Raw genomic sequence first — 20,448 nt, forward strand, 5'->3', positions numbered from 1 at the left:
CGCTGCCATTAAGGGATCCTGCCGCTGTGAAGAGGTTTAGTTGGTCTGTACAAAGTTTAGGTAGGTGGTACATGTCACAGTAACATCCAACTGATGTCAGGGGCCAAGGTTTCAGTAGAACATTGTCCAGAGTATCACATTGCCTCCGCCAGGTTGTCTACTTCTCATAGTGCATCTTGGTGCCATCTCTTCCCCAGGTAAGTGACATACACCCGGCCATTCACAAGATGTAAAAGGAAACTTTATGAATCAGACCAGGCTGCCTTCTTCCATTGCCATATATTCCAGTTGTGATGCCCATGTGCCCAATTTAGTTGCTTTGGACAGTGAAGAAAGGTCAGCATGGACATTGTCTATGGGTATGAGGCCCCATGAAAGCTGTGGTGCCCTATATTATTTTAACATGTCTCTATCATAGCCAGAAGTAACTTCTTATAGGAAACCTGTTGGTTTTACCCTGTAAGACTACTTATGCTGTGCAAGCCGTATGCTAATATTACTACAAAGTACAAAGTATTGCAACAAAGTCCAAGTATAAAGCACAGCTCACTCGTACGCCCTTCCTGCGTCTCGGACAAAACTGAACCACGACTCATATAATATGAAAATGAAGAGATGTCCAGCGCAGGTTCCAAGCAATGCGGAATTTATTTATTCACCAGTGACACAACATGATGACAGGTAGGTGACGCGTTTCAGCCACAATCTGCAGCCTTAGTCAAGGCAGCAGATTGTGGCTGAAACGCGTCATCTACCTGTTATCATGTTGTGTCACTGCTGAATAAATAAATTCCGCATTGCTTGGAACCTGCGCTGGACATCTCTTCATTTTCATAAAGTACAAAGTAGTCATGAGGGCCAGAACTCGGCACCGACATTTGCATGTGATCACACCTCAGAAGTTGAGATATAAAGTTAAGGAGCTTTCTACATCATTGTCGCCAGACACTGAAAGGTCAGTATCGGGGCCTTACTGCATCTGCGTGTTATAGCCCAGAACACAGTCTGGAGACTTAGATCATCGCAGAACATGCATTACTGTCTATGTATACGGCACCTTTCCGAACGTTAATTTGCAGAATGGCCACATTTTCGAGCGGACATTCCGCCTATTTCACACCGTGTGAACATTGCCTTATAGGGCAAAACCTGGTGACAGGTTCCTTTAAGCAATGTGGGATTGGACCAGACAGTCTAGTATTTACTCCCAAACATGTATCACTGAGCCTTGGGTGCCCAAGACCCCCGTCACTGGTTCCTCGGTTGTCCTTCCTTGGACCCATACATACCAGGAAAACTCCCACAAAGCCTGTTATGAAGATGCTCTGATCCAGTTGTCTAGTCGTCGGCCCTTGTCTATGTCACTCAGATCCTTACCATTGCCCATTTTTTTGCTTCCAACTTGAAGAATGAACCTTTCATTTGCTGCCTAAAATATCCCCCCCCCTAGACAGATACTATTGTCACCAGATCATCCATATTATTCCCATAAATCTTTTTTTATTTTATTTTTACACCCCCTCTCCCCTTTGCCCTCTAAGTGGTTTTAATATAATGGCAGATCATTTTTCCATTGCACACCAGATTTGTGACACAGAAGATCAGACAGTATTAGTAACATTAAATACTAATGTGATGATGATGTGACTATGGATTAATATGCATTCGCGTTCCAGCCCGGGATCAATTATGCAATACTGTACATAAACTACCAGGATATGAAAATTCAGCACGGAACTTTATGAGCGTATAAAAGCACGAGGCATCTAATATCCTTTTATGTTACACACAGGGATTTGTTACAATAATGAAGGTTTCTAAATGAATACTGGAGTGATGCCTTAAAACATTTGGAGCAGTGTATTAAAAGGGATTGTCCTTTCATGAGAATCCCCATCCATATAATCAACCAAGGTCATCAGAGACAGGACCCTAATGTATAGATTAGAATTAAACTGATAGCACGCAATGGCTCTCGCTCTAACAACCATAAGCCATGTACCGTATATACTCAAGTATAAGCCGACCCGAATATAAGCAGAGGCCCCTAATTTCACCCCAAAAACCCAGGAAAAGTTATTGATTCCACTAAAAGCCTAGGGTGGGAAATACATCATCCCCCCACTGTCATCATCCAGACCTCCGTCATCACCACCCTGTCATCATCCAGACCGGGCATGCTGGGAGTTGTAGTTTTGAAACCTCTGGAGGTCTGCAGGTTGAAGACCACTGCGGCCTTCGTCATCATCCAGACCCCCGTCATCATCCCCCCCCCCCCCTTCATCATCACTGCCTGTCAATCCCTTCATCAGTGGTCTTCAACCTGCGGACCTCCAGATGTTGCAAAACTACAATTCCCAGCATGCCCGGACAGCCACCGGCTGTCCGGGCATGCTGGGAGTTGTAGTTTTGAAACCTCTGGAGGTCCGCAGGTTGAAGACCACTGCATGAACGTCCCTGTGCGTCATCGTCAAGACAACATCACTAGTCCGGGGCCGGCACGGAGAAGAGGGCCCCCCCCCCCGGTGAAAATGTACAGCCCGGAACGACTAACCCTCCCCACCGGACGGTCCCTGCAGCATAGATGGCCCGGACCAGCTTACCCTTCCTTCCCACCGAGGGGAGGTGAGTAGAAAACTAAAGGGGGTGTCTGGATGATGACGAAGGCCGCAGTGGTCTTCAACCTGCGGACCTCCAGAGGTTTCAAAACTACAACTTCCAGCATGCTGGAAGATGTAGTTTTGCAACATCTGGAGGTCCACAGGTTGAAGACCACTGAGAAGGGATTGACAGGCGGAGAGTTCACTCGAGAATAAGCCGAGGGGGGCGTTTTCAGCATGAAAAATTGTGCTGAAAAACTCGGCTTATACTTGAGTATATACGGTATTTACTACAAGCACAGCCCTTCATACAAAAAGTAACATCACCTTACTCCTATAGTGACGTCCGCTGTGGTTACTAACAACAGACATGGAAAGGGGTACCGAAGCCAGATCCACAGTTATCAGCAGCTCCTATAATAAAAGGGTCTGACTATAAAACTACTATAAAACACTATACTATACATAATGAACTATATGACCTTTGAGTTATTCCCTTTCCCCAATCTGGAAAATTTAGTAGAGCCGAGTTTGCTACTGAACAGCTCATCATCACTTCCCAAGATGCCGAATTCTATAGCACTGCAACCAAACCTACTGAAGGGGCTTAGAGCATCTCAACAATCAGAAAAAATGTAAAAACTTTGTTTAGCCTTGAAAAGCGTCATTAAAGGGGGATTGGGGGGGGGGGGGGGGGCTATGATCAAATTATTTAGGTATATAAATGGTCTACGTGAAAAATATAGTGAAAAACTGTCTTGGTAAAAACCCAAAGGACAAGGGGGCGCTCCCTCCGCCTAGAGAAAAAGAGGTTTAGTCTCCAGGGGCGATAAGCTTTCCTTACCATTAGGGCTCATTAACACTACAGATTCCAGGACGAGGATATTTCAGGAGGTGATTCAGTCTGGAGCAGGCATCGCAAAACAAGCTATCACTAGGACCACTTGAAAATGCGCAGTCTTGGTAGAGGACAATGCACTTCAGAGCGGAGTCTGGAATTTCTGTAGTGTGAATCGTGCAGCAAAATCCCATTGAGAACAGTGGAAGCTGCTGCACCATATTTCCGCCCTAAAAATCCATAGTGTGAAGGGCCATAAGAACTATGAATTAATGAACAGTCTCTCTCAGGAACTGGTCACAGCAGAAAGAGTTGAGGGCTTCAAAACAGGGTTAGATACATTCTTAGAGCAAAATAAATAAAATAACATTCCCTTCCTCCACTCATACCCCTTCCTTTTGTCCTCTCGGTTGAACTTGACATGTGCCTTTTTTCAACCAACCATACTATGTAACAATGATATTGATAAAGTTATTTTACTACTGTTCGGTTGAATTTTATGCCTCCCTTCTGCTCCTAATCCAAACTGTCTGCTCTGTTGTCTTCATTGCCCATCTTCCTGTCTAATGTACATTCTGTAGCGGATAACTGTTCCTTTTGTACACTTTAGCAGGGAATTCACCCAACTATTTCTCTTCCACTACACCTTCTTGACTATAAGGCTATGTTCACACGCTCGGAAAATGTGTGGAATGTCCGCACAGAAAAATCGTGTGGACATTTCACACATGTGCTCGATCAGGCGGATGCTGGGATCATTTGGATAGGAGCCGTCTCAGACTGTAATGCATTTCCTTGCAGACTCAGCAGAAAGAATACAATTGTCTATACTTTCTGCAAAGGCTGGAATCAGAATTTCCACAGCAGTGATATCTAGTGTGAAAATTCTGCCGTGTCAACAGTGTAGGAAACCAAGAACCTTTAGGGGTCACCCCCCAAGGGGTAAGCCCTAAACTAGAAATCCCGCCCCTAAAAGACAAACTTTATTTAGATCTCTTATTACATATATATCTAATCTACTAAACGTGAGTTTCACTTAAAAACACAGCCAATGTTCAATAGTGTTGTCCTCACATCCCTTTATTTAGCATACTCGCTATTGTATGCACTGTATACTATGGATGCTAGGGATGTATATTGTATTTGTTCATCTAGAGATATATGGCTGCTATTAAAATAAAGTCTCAGTTAGCCATGCCAACCTTTTGTCATCTCCTGACTTTCTCAAGGGAAAGTCTGTACAAGTTCTGCCCGTGTGAACCCGGCCAAACCCTGCCCACTACACCTGCGGGAGCCTCCCACATTGTGTACATCCTGGAACAGTCTTCCTTTTTCTGTTGTGCACTCTAGTGGGGAATTCAGACAACTCCACTCTTAAAGTAGCCAAGGTTATATTTTAGAAGGTGCAGTGGGAGGACCATAGGAGATGGAGAAATTCCCAGCTAGAGAATACAGCAGGAAGAGGAAGTCTGTTACAGAATGTACCCCATGTTGGTGTAGTGGCCTGCGTTATAAAAAAAGAAGGTGTCTTAGGAGGAAAATAGAGTTGCCTGAGTGTATTACATGAACAGAAAGTTTGTTAAAAGGATGTAAATGAGACAGAAGTGTAACAATGAAGACAGCAAAGCAGTTCACCTCAGAAGCAGTAGGAAAGCATGAAAGGCCATAGAAAAGTATCATCATTTACCAATATATGACCATTTATTAGACAGTTACAGATAGGTTTCCTTATCATAAAACTCCACACATTATGCCTTATTCTCCCTTCACTGGAGAGCTAATATGATGCCTGAGGAAGATGCGCATGCGCAGCAAAACGCGTTGCATTATTGTTAATAAACCTGATGATCGTTACTTTTAATCTGTGAGTCCAGGAAGGCTGCAGATGGACCCCTATTCAACTACACACCTTTACCATTGTTGTGTATGTTGGTGCACAACCCCTTTCGGTAAGCGGATTTAATCCCTCATTTCCTCATACCCTTACCACCTACGTTACTCTACAGGGAGCACCTTTGTTTTTTCTTTTTGGAGGGATGATAGGTATCTTATTGGTTTGGTCCAATCTCCAGGTCCCCACCAACTGCATGAACAAAAGTCCTTTATCCTCCATGTCATTGTAGCATTGATCAAGTCAGTGCGAATGTAACAGCAGTGAGCATGCTCAACCGCTCCTTTATGGGACAAGGCACTTGACGTCCTGTGATCCCAGAGGTCAAACCCCCACCAATCAGATGCCTATCCATTGGGTAGTTCTGAAAAGTAGAAATGAGGTGCGCTCCTAGTGAAATACTGAGATATCCTGGGGTACAGTGTGCCGAATACTGCACCTTACCATATGGTGATGTGCTGAGAGCACAACACCTTGATGAGCATGTAGACTCGCTAGGAGTTGTATATCCAAAGGGGTGGCTGCCTCAGCGTCTTTGACCGTGACCTCCAGGTACGGTGTAATCAGGATAAAAGCAAAAAATAAATAAAAAAGAAGAGGTAAAAATTGGACGATCTGGTTGGCGCCTTCCCTGATAATAAACTTGCCAAGATATATGAAAAAAAAAATGGCAATTTACTGGTAAAATTGCAACTTAAAAGTTTCGAACCCGGACAGGGTTCGTCGTCAGGCAGTAAGAGTTACAAACATAAAAACGCACCAACTTAAATGTACAGACATTCAAATGCTGCCAGGTCACCGGGTCAAAAGTAAAAACTTATAGGTAAAGCAATAAAACATAAGATATTAATGCTAGAAAGAATAAAGCTGTTATGCATGAGGAATATTAAAATTGGAATAGAGAGATTTTTCGGAGGATAGAGTAGCCTAATCAGCTTTTTTTTTTTTTTTACAGCGCTGGAGATCCCACATTTGGAGCCCACTGTGTTGCACATAGTTGCATTATAGTTCTCTGAGGCAAGTTTACTTCATGAGGATCAGATAGTTTTAAAAGCTCTACAGCGCAGTGTACCCACAGGGAATTACTAGTACTATATATCCCTGTGGTTTCCATAAGGACCGGTTTATTTTTAGAGCTATTCAGCACTGTAAATCAGTGGGAGGGCTCGTATATGCTTTTAGAACCTGGGTGGAACAAGGTAGGTACAGTGAGGGAGATTTATTAAAACCTGTCCAGAATAAAAGTTGCTGAGTTGCCCATAGCAACCAATCAGATTGCTTCTTTCAGTTTTCAGAGGCCTTGTTAAAAATTAAAGAGGCGATCTGATTGGTTGTTATGGGCAACTGGTCAACTTTTCCTCTGGACAGGTTTTGATAAATCTCCTCCAGTGTGTATAACTTTATATAATAATCGTCTGCATATTTTATAGCGTTGGAGACCCGCAGCTTTTATCCATTGGGTAGGGCAGTGTTTCCCAACCAGGGTGCCTCCAGCTGTTGCAAAAGTACAACTCCCAGCATGCCCGGACAGCCAAAGGCAGCTTTTATCCATTGGGTAAGGCAGTGTTTCCCAACCAGGGTGCCTCCAGCTGTTGCAAAAGTACAACTCCCAGCATGCCCGGACATCAAAAGGCAGCTTTTATCCATTGGGTAAGGCTGTGTTTCCCAACCAGGGTGCCTCCAGCTGTTGCAAAAGTACAACTCCCAGCATGCCCGGACAGCCAAAGGCAGCTTTTATCCATTGGGTAAGGCAGTGTTTCCCAACCAGGGTGCCTCCAGCTGTTGCAAAAGTACAACTCCCAGCATGCCCGGACAGCCAAAGGCAGCTTTTATCCATTGGGTAAGGCAGTGTTTCCCAACCAGGGTGCCTCCAGCTGTTGCAAAAGTACAACTCCCAGCATGCCCGGACAGCCAAAGGCTGTCCGGGCATGCTGGGAGTTGTACTTTTGCAATAGCTGGAGGCACCCTGGTTGGGAAACAGTGGGGTAGGGAGTGAGTTCTAATCTTGGGAAAACCTCTCAACTTTTTAATCCACTTCTATAAATTGCAAAGACGAATCAAGCTCCTTTAATATAAAATTGCTCAAAGCGGAATGCTCGACTGGTAATTGTAAAGATGATGTAAGGAAAGAAGAACCAACCTGATGTCTTCTGCTGTGCAAAGGTACATTCAGGGCATTGAAGTCGCTAATTCCTAGTAAAAGCAGAGAAATAATTTATCCAGGGCTGTTAAAGGAAGGAACACATATTAGCAATCAGATCCACCGTGTGGAGACGCAAGGTCAATGACTACACAAGAGACAAGATGGCAATGGAGAAAATGTGAATGATAACAATAAACGGCAGCGCTGAAGTGCTTGTAGCAGTGTATGACCTTCAGGACGGTCCTTCTAATAGAGCCATGAATACATCCGCCATATAAAATGTGACACTGGTTATTATCCGGCAGTTCCGTCCTATAAACCTGTTATGTGGCGGGCTGCGATGCTTCAGCTCCCCAAATTTCTTCCAATAACATGCACAATTTAGGAAGACAGGACAGAGAAGAGGCTCCGTGGATATCATTTAAAGGGGGTTCTCAGGGCATCGTAAACAAGGCTGAAGTAATAATAAAACGCCGCCACTCGCATAAAAATCTATGTAAGCTTTGCGCAATTCTTATTGCGTCACTGCTCGCAGTTGCAGCTTCCCTCTGCTGTCCTCTTATGTCCTACATCGAAGGAGGAAAGTTCCCTGCAGCTCCCTGACCAAAATCTAATGCAGTGTTTCCCAACCAGGGTGCCTCCAGCTGTTGCAAAACTACAACTCCCAGCACCCTCCATGCATCTCATGTATCTCTCCCATAGAATTGCATGGAGGGGGCGTGTTTGCCACGGCTTCATGCGGTAGTTCACACAGCTCAGCACACTAAGCGGTGAACACGTCATGCATGGGGAGCGGTCCAAGCAGTCGGACCCCCACGATCAGACACTTATCTCCTCCTACCATGTGGATAGGGGAGAAGTTGTTCAGCACCTTTTAAAGTAACACTTAAAGGGGTATTCCGGCTTTATACATCTTATCCTCTATCTAAAGGGTAGGGGATCAGATGTCTGATCGCAGGGGGGTCCCGCCACTGGCCCACACGTGCTCTCCGGCACGGCGAACCAGAAATTTGCTCAGTCATGTCTCCTCTATTCATGTCTAGGGAGGAGGTGTGACGGCTATGTACCTAGTGCAATGCTTATGGGGGGCAGTGCATTGTGTTCTTTAAATCCCTGTCATGCACTGTCCTCTCAATTCACTAGGCAACATACTGCTCATCCATTTATGCGGAGTGTTCCTTTAAGCTGCTTATCCCTAATATTTCTACAAGAAGATGGAGGCTAGAGATGAGCGAACTTACAGTAAATTCGATTCGTCACGAACTTCTCGGCTCGGAAGTTGATAATTTTTCCTGCCTAAATTAATTCAGCTTTCCGGTGCTCCGGTGGGCTGGAAAAGGTGGATACAGTCCTAGGAATGTATCCACCTCTTTCCTAGGAATGTATCCACCTTTTCCAGCCCACCAGAGCACCTGAAGGCTGAACTAATTTACGCAGGATAAGTCAGCAACCGCCGAGGCGAGAAGTTCGTGACAAATCGAATTTATTGTAAGTTCGCTCATCTCTAATGGAGGCAACTGGCTTCTAGGACATTTTGGTGCCACTGTCCTGCCAGGCTATTAACATCCATATTGTCTAATGCAGTTTTTCCCAACCAGGGTGCCTCCAGCTGTTGCAAAACTACAACTCCCAGCATGCCCGGACAGCCAGAGGCTGTCCGGGCATGCTGGAAGTTGTAGTTTTGCAACAGCTGGAGGCACCCTGGTTGGGAAACACTGGTCTAATGTCTAACAGGGGGCACTGGGCGATACTTGGACTCTAGGGGGAAAATAAATTTCAGGCACTGACTTGTTGCAGTGGTGGCTATTAGTACAGGACCCCTTTGGTATCCCCTGAGCTCTTTAGAAAGATCCATTTCAGACCCAAATTTTTATAAAGTTGACAGCATTGGAAGAGGGATGGGATATTATACACATGTGGCAATGAAACTGAATAATTAAAGTATTGAAATTAAAATATTCCACTGGAAAACTTTTTTTTTTATTACCTAAAGCAACTGGTCCCAGAAGGTTAAACGGATTTGAAAATTACTTCCATTAAAAAAATCTTAATCCTTCCAGTACATATCATCTGCTGTATGTTTCAAAGGAAGTTCTTTTCTTTTTGAATTTCCTTTCTGTCTGACCACAGTGCTCTCTGCTGACACCTCTGTCTATTTTAGGAACTGTCCAGAGCAAAAGAGGTTTGCTATGGGGATTTGCTCCTGCTCTGGACAGTTCCTAAACTGGACAGAGGTGACAGCAGAGAGCACTGTGGTCAGGCAGAAAGGATATTATATAAAAAAAGAATAGAGATGAGCACCTGAAAGCTGAACTAATTTATGCAGGAAAAGTCATCAACTGCCGAGCCGAGAAGTTCGTGACGAATCGAATTTACTGTAAGTTCGCTCATCTCTAGAAAAGAACTTCCTGTGGAGCATACAGCAGCTGATAAGTACTGGAAGGATTAAGATTTTTTTTTAATAGAAGTAATTTACAAATCTGTTTAACTTTCTGGCACCAGTTGATTTAAAAAAAATTAAATAAAAATGTTTTCCAGTGGAGTACCCCTTTAAGAGGGGAGTCCAAAACTTTCGGCTATATAGTGTGTGGTGTTTTGTGCGTCACTGCATTGCTAGCTTTGATGTGTGGAGTCACTCCCATAGGTTTCTCTTATTTCTGATTTCTCCAATACTTTCTCTGTTTAAGTCAGAGACAAACATGGATGCACTTGTCCTGTTATATTATTTATGACTGTCATTCAGCTCCGCTCCATAATGAACATGCAGTCACCTCCGCCGACTTACTGCTGGATTTATAAATACGAGAGCAGGCGGCAAAAAGAAAAAAAATTGTTAATACTAGGAGTCTTGGAATACAAATGGTGGGACAGATGAGACAGAGAGAAATGCCACTGCTGCGGCCTCCTGAATAATTGATCTGCCCCTTCATCTGCTGCGCACCTGCCTGGTGGTAAGGGGTTAACCATATAATGAGATAGGAATAATGCAATAAGGTCTGAGTCATTCCCGACTTATAGGGAGACAAGTGCATCAATTATTCAGCAAGACTTTACTTTTTCTTTTTTTTTAAGGAAACGAAGCCTTCCAGCAAAAGACGGATTAATGGATTGTTATTTTCTAACTTCACCTCATTGTGTGTCCTTGTAGACCTTATGCGACTCGCTTTATAAATTGTTAAAGGGGTACTCCGGTGGAAAACTTTTTTTTAAATTAACTGGTGGCAGAAAGTTAAAAACAGATTTGTAAATTACTTCTATTAAAAAATCTTTACCCTTCCAGTACATTTTAGCAGCTGTATGCTACAGAGGAAGTTCGTTGCCTTTTGAATTTATTTTTTGTCTTTTGTCCACAGTGCACTCTGCTGACACCTCTGTCCATGTCAGGTACTGTCCAGAGCAGCATAGGTTTGTTATGGGGATTTTCTCCTGCTCTGGACAGTTCCTGATACGGGCATCAGATGTCAGCAGAGAGCACTGTGGGCAAGACAAAATAGAAATTCAAACAGAAAAGAATTTCCTCTGTAGCATACAGCTGCTAAAAAGTCCTGGAAGGGTAAAGATTTTTTAATAGAAGTCATTTACAAATGAAAATACAAAAAGAAGCACGTACGTGCACTCACCGCAAAGCAGAGACAGTCATGTGTGAAGATTCGAAGCGCCGATGCCGAGATCCGTCACCCCGTCACCGAATCTTCACACCTGACTGTCTCTACTTTGCGGTGAGTGCACGTACGTGCTTCTTTTTGTATTTACATTGGATACTTCATACTGTTGTATGTGCACCCCGCAGGAGACTATGACATAAGTCGTTGAGGACCAGACTACTGGCATAAGGTGATACTGTTCTTAAGAGTGCTCTCCCCTTGTCTGTTGCGTTTTTGGATATTCCTAATTTACAAATCTGTTTAACTTTCTGGCACCAGTTGATCTAAAAACAAATGTTTTCCACCGGAGTACCCCTTTAATAATTCTTTACTTTCAATGCAGGGCGGGATAAATCAGAAATGATATTATATATATATATGCATTAAAGACAGAAGATACGTTCTAGTGTCATTAATCCCTTAAAATTTGCATTAAAACTGGAAAATCCTTCCTGAAAAGTCACTTTTTTTCTAATTGATTTTGTATTTCTATGTCTCCTGTTCTATAATTGAAGCAAAACTCATGGGCCTTAAAAGGGAAATGGGAACATTGAAAATGCAGTCTGATCTGCTGGCAAAATGTTATAGAGTAGATTGGTATATAATGTTATAGAAAAAGATGCCATATAAATTGTACTTGATCACTTCACCACCTGTCTTAGGTCATGTTCATACAGTGGACTGTCCGCCTAGGAAATTTCCATGTGGGCATGCCACAAACAGCTGGCACAGACAGAACATGGCGGTGTTAGGACCGCTCGGATATGTGCTGTCTCCACAGATGTTAATTCTTAGGGATGCATCGAAAGGGAAACCGAAAATTTAGGCTGTGCTTGGCCAAAAACCAAAACCGAAAATGCATTGTCCTGCTCACTTTCCCCCCCCCCCCCCCCCCCCAATATAGTTTTTTGTAAGTGTATTATCAGAATTTTTTAGTTACTGATGTACTTGAAGGGGATGCAGAGGTGGCTATAGAAGGTACTGGCAGAGCTTGGAGCCACAGGACAGCCACTAACCATACACTGACTCCAGGACACACTATAGGGGCACTCACCTATCTGATTACTCCATTTTTCCTAAGCACGTTTTGATAAATCTCCCCCTTATATCTTAAAATCAGCAGGGTTTGGGGGGGGGGGATGGTTACATGCCCCTATTTTAGGCCACACCCACCAAAATTATCGGCAGGAAATCCCCTTAGCCAAAAAGTCTGAAAGGGGCATTTTCGGACGATAATTTTTGGTGCATCCCTATTAAAGGGGTACTCCGGTGAAAAACTGGTGGAAATCAACTGGTGCAAGAAAGATAAACAGATTTGTAAATTGCAAGCAATAGAAGAAGGTAGAAACGGAGCAACTCACCATCCACCCCCGTGTCCCGTCCTCACTCTCCCCTGCTTGTCTTCCATGGTTGAAGCTTTGGAATAAAGAACCACTTGCATAGAATACCTGGGTCGGTGTGGGGAGTTGCTCCGTTTCTACCTTCTTCTATTGCTTGCATTTTGTATGGCCTTGTCTTATACGTTGAGCACCACTGAAGTCTCTCCAGCTGTTGCAAGGGAAGACACTGAAAGACCGAATAGCCTGCTATATCCGAATAGATCGCTTTATCCTAGTGCTAGTCTAGGTGGTGCCGAGTCCCTCTCTATTAGAGATTTGTAAGTTACTTCTATTAAAAAATCTTAATCCTTCCAGTACTTATTAGCTGCTGAATACCACAGAGGAAATTATTTTCTTTTTGGAACACAGAGCTCTCTGCTGAATCACGAGCACAGTGCTCTCTGCTGACATCTCTGACCATTTTAAGAACTGGCCAGAGTAGGATAAAATCCCCATAGAAAACATATGCTGCTCTGGACAGTTCCTAAAATGGACAGAGATGTCAGCAGAGAGCACTGTGGTCATGATGTCAGCAGAGAGCTCTGTGTTCCAAAAGAAAATTATTTCCTCTGCAGTATTCAGCAGCTAATAAGTACTGGAAGCATTAAGATTTTCTTAATAGAAGTAATTTACAAGTCTGTTTAACTTTCTGACACCAGTTGATAAAAAATTAAAAAAACGGAGTACCCCTTGAATTCTTTCTGCAGAGGCTAAAATCGCAGAAAATTCCATCATGTGCACAGTGTAGCAGAATCCCATTGAAAACACTGGGACTCTCCGGAGCTGAATGTTTTCACTGGATTCCACCGTGTGAACAAGTCCAATGGTCCTATTCCATGACTGACCGTTATTTTTGCATACACCGGGGACGATGGGGGGGGGGGGGGGGGGGATGTCAACCATTGACTAGAACACGCTTGTTGGATTCCTAATGCTAGAGTGAGAAGGAATTGGGTCAGTACATTAGAATTCACACTGAATTTTTTCCCCACAAATCTATAGATTAATCTCCTCATCTTCTCCTGCTTTTTACATGGTGCTTCAATTGAAATGAATTTGAACCCAATCATAGCATATTTTCATTTACACTTAAGGGGTACTCCGCCCCTAGACATCTTATCCCCTATGTAAAGGATAGGGGATAAGATGTCTGATCACGGGGTCCCGCCGCTGGGGTCCCACGCCCCGCTATCTCCAATCGTGACATCACTGTCACACCCTGCTCGTGACATCGCGGCCATGCCCCCTCAATGCAAGTCCTGTGGGACGGGGCGTGACGTCCCACAGACTTGCATTGAGGGGGCATGGCCATGACGTCACGAACCTCCAGCGCTGCTCCTAATGCTCTAAACGAACGCCGGGTGCAGCAGGGAGATCGCAGGGGTCCCCAGGGGCGGAGTACCCTTTCTAAGGCTGATTTTTTTTTTTCTTCTTCTTTTCTTCTCCTCTTTCTGTTGTCCATGCTTAGTGTGGCAAACACACAATGCAAAGACTAAGTGAACTTCTCTCCTTTTTATCTGCTTTCAGGTGTTATTTTTATATTGCCAACGCCTGTTACTTGCCCCAGGTTAGTTTAAAGGAGCATCACATGCTTGAAACAATCCCACCATTTTGAAAGGGTGGCAATAATTTTGTCCAGACCATTTTTGGAGTTTGGTGTGACATTATGTCCAATTTTTGTTTGTTTGTCCTTTTTGGTTTAGTTCCAATACACATAAAGGTAATAAACATGTGTATAGCAAAATATGTGTTACTGCAATCCTTTTCTGTGAGAAATTCTTCATTTTCAAGAAAGATTACAGGGGTGACAACATTTACGGCCATGACTGTAGCAGAACATGTAACAAATTATTGGGACAGGTGGGCTGGAGGAGCTTTTGAATCATTCGGTACTAGGGCAGGGAGGACATTGCCGGTCCCCATAGATGATAATGATCTTTCAAAGCGAAATTCCGCAGTGGAAACCCAGCCTTAACATTGCTGTGGCACCTTTTCTTTACTCTACATTGTCCCGTTCCTCCTGGAAACGTATAAATAATTTTATTAGCATTATCGCTATCAACAGGACGAGTTACTACACAGTGTGTGAGAGGGATGACGCACCTTATTAATAATATGGAACATTAACAATGGTTATAAATTTATTCCTACATTTCCAGGAGGAGTAAGAGAGGTACAGCACAATGCTACAAAATTAGTATTTCATAGAGTATACAAAGCATGCAGTATAACAGACATGTCATAAGTCCACATTAAAATAATCCTGTCTCCCTCTCAAAACACAGCTTTTGACTGTCCACCTAACAATCTTCCCATCATAATTTCTTGGGTGTCTTGTCACAGAGTGCTATGTGAATGAGGAGGGGGCATATAAAACAAGCTCAAATACGCACCCTCACTTAAACTTTGCTGGGATTAATAGTACAAGCAAAAATAAGAAACTTTGTAATATATATTATTAGCAATAGTTGCTTCGTTCTCCTGTTATGAAACTTCCCCCTCCCTCTCTGCTGCTCAAATCTTCTATAAAAATTGGCTTATCTTTGTCCTGTGTCTGCAAGACAAGCAATACAAATCTATGAAGAGAATGGAGCTCTGCCGACCATCTCTGGGAGAACTGAAAATTACATATGGAATCTGCAGAGCAGAAATCTGCTGAAAAATACCATATGCAATTTATATAATGGCAAGAAATAGTCCTGCTCCTCATGTATACACACAGGGCAGCTTATCCTGCAAAGTCACCTGAAATGACAGGTATGCTTTAAAGGGGTATTCAGGGCATAACTAACTTAACTATCCTCCCCATTGTGAAGGATTATGCTAGTTGTACATTTACTTCCTATACCGCTCTGCCGTGGATCGTCTTCTTTTTCTTCTTTATTTCTTGTATTTCCTCACAAGCCGGTCCCCTGATGACGTTTGCGGTCCATCTGTACGTCCTGACGTTCCGGAGTCCCGTGACCTTGGCAATCTGCAGAATGAGGGAACGCCGGCCTGACGTACAGATGGACCACCAACGATTGTGAGAGGCAAACGTCATTAAGACCTAAATGGAAACGCTAGACCTGGGGGGACCATATAAAGTAGAAAAAGAAGACGATCCAAGGCAGAGCGGTATAGCAAGTAAATGTACAACTAGCATAATTCATCATAATGGGCAGGATAGTTAAAAGTTAGTTAAGCCCGAAATACCCCTTTAAGGCTGTATTCATGCACATTTGATGCACAGGATTCTAAACTGCAGATTTTGTACTGTAGAATTCATTGTAAACTAAATGACCGAACAGCTTCAAATCTGCCACATCAAATCCTGTGCAGGATACTGTATGTGTAAATAGAGCCTAGAGGAGTAATCCAGGATTGGATTTACTGAAATTAAAAGGAAGCAGCAATACCACAAACAACCTAAGGACAAGGGTGGCAACATTTCTAGAAGAAAGCAGCTATAATTAATATTATTTCCTAATCCTGGATAACCCGTAGCATGGAGACACAGCCTCTTCTATAGAAGACAGAACTCTCTATGGCAACTTCTGTAAATACTCAAATGGTTTGACTATTAGCCTAAAGTTTTTAATAAATAAGCAGAGATACAAAATTCAGTCTGGGTGGCACTTTCTCTTTCCCCTTCTGCTCCACCTGTGTCAGTCTTCACAGTAATCTTGTATTCTGTTCATGATTCTGTAATAGATTCAAGATTTGTCTCCCACAAAGATGGGAGTGCTGTAGAGAACGGCTTTTAAACACAATAGTATTTGCAATAATCAATAAGGGCAACCATTTGCTTCTGTGTCTATGTTACATACCTAGTGCCGTGTGTGCGTATAATAACCAATACAATGATAAATGAAGCATAATAGTCTAACAACTCAGTGTTAGTAAATCCAAGGCTAGACCTACGGGAAGTATCTCAGCGTGAATATGACAGGTCCCTTTATTCACCGCTTAAACAATTTTTAACATCACTAGAAAAACAGCACTTACAGCAGCAGGAGATCAATGAGCTGCGGCAATGGAGGAAACATTTGTTCCATCACTACTGCTGAATATTACGGGAATACTTACTTGTGTCATTGAACGGCACTTTTTCATTGATGACACCCAGAGACTCCTCCAATCGACTGCTCAGATCCGAATGAAGGGTTTTCAGCTGATTCTGGCTGAAGAGGCAAATAAGACATTTCAGACATGGAGAACAAAAAATAAATAAAAAATAAATGATTTTACTTTACCAGGAATTATTGGATCATATAGTGTCAGAATGTTGAGTACAAGACAGCAAGGACATGCCATGCTTCTTTATGTTGCTCCTTTCTGTACTGACAGCAGATGTAGATATTCTTGTAATTTAAAGGATATTTACACTTCTTGTTTTAATGCAAGTAAATTGAAAAAATAAAGTAATTCTGCAAGAAGACTAAGAAAAAGGACATCTGGTTTGATGCATACAGCTCCTAGGTGGACCTGAAAACTACACTCATTCTGCCCCTCTTCTACTGTTTGGAGAAGGAACGACAGATGGAAAAGCATATGACTGCAGGATCAGACCACACCAGGCTTGTTTGTAGTCTAAAGCCATGGAGAAACATAGTCCGACACAAGAGATGTATACATAAACCCTGAGAATTGCCTAGATCAACCTTTTACAAGGACATTTTGTTTCCTTGAGAGGCACTCGAGCATGTCAATGTAAACATTTCAGATGAGCGACTCTCTAAACCCCCTGCCTTAGCAGTTGTACATCACGCCACGCCCCCTCCATTCATGTCTATGGGAGGGGGCGTGACGGCCGTCACGCCCCCTCCCATAGACATGAATGGAGGGGGCGAGGCGTGACGTCACGTCCCCAGTCCCGGAGGTTTCCGAAACTGGAGACGCAGCCCCGCATAGAATGCGGGTGCTGCAGGGAGATCGCAGGGGGTCCCAGCAGCGGGCCACCCGTGATCAGACATCTTATCCCCTATCCTTTGGATAGGGGATAAGATGTTTTTGCCTGGAATACCCCTTTTAGCGATGAGCGAACTTACAGTAAATTCGATTCGTCACGAACTTCTCAGCTCGGCGGTTGCTGACTTTTCCTGCATAAATTAGTTCAGCTTTCCGGTGCTCCGGTGGGCTGTAAAAGGTGGATACAGTCCTAAGAAAGAGTCTCCTAGGACCGTATCCACCTTTTCCAGCCCACGGGAGCACCTGAAAGCTTTACTAATTTATGCAGGAAAAGTCAGCAACCGCCGAGCCGAGAAGTTTGTGACGAATCGAATTTACTGTAAGTTCGCTCATCTCTAACCCCTTTAATGCTGATAGAGTTCTGGCCATTATGTTCTATTTTTTCCCCGTTTCACTTCTGAAACCCCAAAAATCTAAATACAGGTAGCCTTACTCAATGACAATTTCTATAGTGCCCAGCCCAGATTTTCCTTAGGTTTGACCCTAAGACCACGATCACTCAACTGAATGTTTACATGAAATTCCACAAAAAAAAGTCTGCATGGACATTCTGCTGCAGAAGAGTCCCATTGATTCAATGAAATTCTGCTGTACTTTGCACACAGCAGGATTTACACAGAAGATGTTTCTGCTGTGGAAATCCAGATTCCATTGTCTGCAGAAAGGAAAGACTTGTCTATTCTTTCTGCGGAATCTGCTCGGAAATACATTGCTGTCTATCTGCCGTGTGAACATAGCTTTAAAATCAGTCTTAGGGTGTTTATAGAAAGGCTGCTGTTCAGTAAGAAGCCCCTACACAGCTCCAATATTGTCAGTGCTAGGCCTCAAAAATGCACCTATAATGCCATAAAAGACAGCAGTTCTCTAGTTAACGGTTTTAGGGTACGGTCACATGTACAGGATCCTGCGCAGATTTGATGCGCAGGATTTGTAACTGCAGATTAGAAGCTGTGCTCAGTCATTTAGTTTACATTGAAATCTGCAGCAGAAAATCCTGTGCATTAAATCTGCATACGTGTGAATGTACCCTTAAAATAGGCTTTCTAACAGCTGCACTCACTCACTAGACAACGAGTTGCTAAAAATCCTCCATCGGTATAGATTGTTCATCTCTATTTTTACAGTTTTAATCTACAATGGCAGAAAAAGTACCGTATATACTCGAGTATAAGCCGACCCAAATATAAGACGGTATAAACCCCTAATTTCACCCCAAAAACCCATGAAAAGTTATTGACTAGACTATAAGCCTAGGGTGGGAAATACATCATCCCCCCCTGTCATCATCCAGACCCCCGTCATCATCACCGCCTGGATGTCCGGGCGCGCTGGGAGTTGTAGTTTTGAAACCTCTGGAGGTCTGTACATTGAATGCCACTGTGGCCTTCGTCATCATCCTCCCCCCCCCCCCCCCAATCATCACCGCCTGTCAATCCCTTCATCAGTGGTCTTCAACCTGCAGACCTCCAGATGTTGCAAAACTACAACTCCCAGCATGGAGGTCCGTAGGTTGAAGACCACTGCGGCTTTCATCATCATCATCCAGCCCCCCCTTTTTGTTTTGTACTCACCTCCCCTTGGGGGGAAGTTAGGGTGAGCTGGTCCGGGCCATCTATGCTGTGGGGACTGTCCAGTGGGGATGGTTAGTCGTTGCGGGCTGTCCATTTTCACCGGGGGGGGGGGGGGGGCTCTTCTCCACGCTTCGGGCCTGTCCCGGACTAGTGACGTTGCCTTGATGACGACGCACAGGGACGTTCATGCGCAACGTCCCAGTGCGTCGTCGTCGTCAAGGCAACGTCACTAGTCCGGGGCCGGGCCCGGAGCGGAGAAGTTGAAGTTTTGCAAGATCTGGGAGTTGTAGTTTTGCAACATCTGGAGGTCCGCAGATTGAAGACCACTAAGAAGGGATTGACAGGCGGAGAGTTCACTCGAGTATAAGCCGAGGGGGTCGTTTTCAGCATGAAAAATCGTGCTGAAAAACTCTGTTTATACTCGAGTATATACGGTATGTTTCTTATTCTTGCAAGTGTAAACCCAGACATTACAGCTCATCTCAGTTCCACTTTAACACTTACCAATCTTCTGACCGCAGTCTGCATTCCTTCGCCTCCTTCTCCAGACCCTGCGCTTTTACCTATATGAAGTCACAGAGAATTTGCATGAAAAGGCATCATCATGATTACTATCCGCTTGTACCCACAAGGAATAAATGATGAAGGTGTGAGAAATCATTGCAAACATTAAGAAAAACAAAACTCAGTACAATAATGACCAGGAAATGTATTACACAAAGCATTTGGAGAGTCTTCAGACTCTTTCCCTTATTCACAATTTGCTATGTTCGGCTTTGTGCTAAAAAATAAAAATCAGCCCCCCAACCCCAAATCATTCTGCCCTCAATAGTGAAAAATGTGGAAACTGAATTTGAGAATTTTTTTAAATTCATTAAAAAAAGGAAAAACCTTGATCATAGTCACCTGTAGTAAACGGAGCTGATTGGACAAGATTTGGAAAGACAAAGCACAGTCTATATAAGCAAATATGAGCATGAAAAATCCAACAGCACTCACAAGATGGATACAACCAGGCTTTCCATTTATTGTACTCACATTGGGGATGACAAATTGATCATGGAGGAACCAGACAAAATGGGCCAACGTCCGTTTGGTGGCTCACATGCCACTTTTACTGGTTCCTGATGCTTTACTCAGAACTAACTTTATTGATCTGGACACTGGGTTCCTTAACGCTCTCGTTGGAATCTCCTAAAGTCAACAGGATTCTGCTGCATGTTCACACGGCAAAATTTCTGTCCCAGATGTTTCTACCGTGAAAATTCTTATTCCAGTTTTCACAGAAAGAATAGACATGTCTAATCTTTCTGCGGATACCACAAGGAAATGCATTGCAGTCTATGAGATGGCGCATTTCCGAGCAGTCCTAGCGCCTGTTGGATTAGTTATATGTGCGGAATGTCCGCATTTGTTTTCTGTGCGGACATCC

At 43.5% G+C, this 20,448-nt stretch overlaps 1 protein-coding gene across 2 annotated transcripts in view; it reads right to left on the reverse strand.

The window, feature by feature from the left end:
- The window catches only part of PPP1R21 (protein phosphatase 1 regulatory subunit 21), a 99,376-nt gene that overhangs the window by 55,535 nt on the left and 23,393 nt on the right, over positions 1 to 20,448 (reverse strand). For both annotated transcript variants that reach the window (XM_056568066.1, XM_056568067.1), the window contains exons 6-8: positions 19,521 to 19,579; positions 16,564 to 16,658; positions 7,470 to 7,522 (exon numbers count right to left, since the gene is read on the reverse strand). In XM_056568066.1, the coding sequence (XP_056424041.1) occupies positions 7,470 to 7,522; positions 16,564 to 16,658; positions 19,521 to 19,579 (207 nt within the window). The remainder of the gene's footprint in view (positions 1 to 7,469; positions 7,523 to 16,563; positions 16,659 to 19,520; positions 19,580 to 20,448) is intronic.

This window comes from Hyla sarda, chromosome 3 (genome assembly GCF_029499605.1).
Source record: "Hyla sarda isolate aHylSar1 chromosome 3, aHylSar1.hap1, whole genome shotgun sequence".
NCBI lineage: Eukaryota > Metazoa > Chordata > Amphibia > Anura > Hylidae > Hyla > Hyla sarda.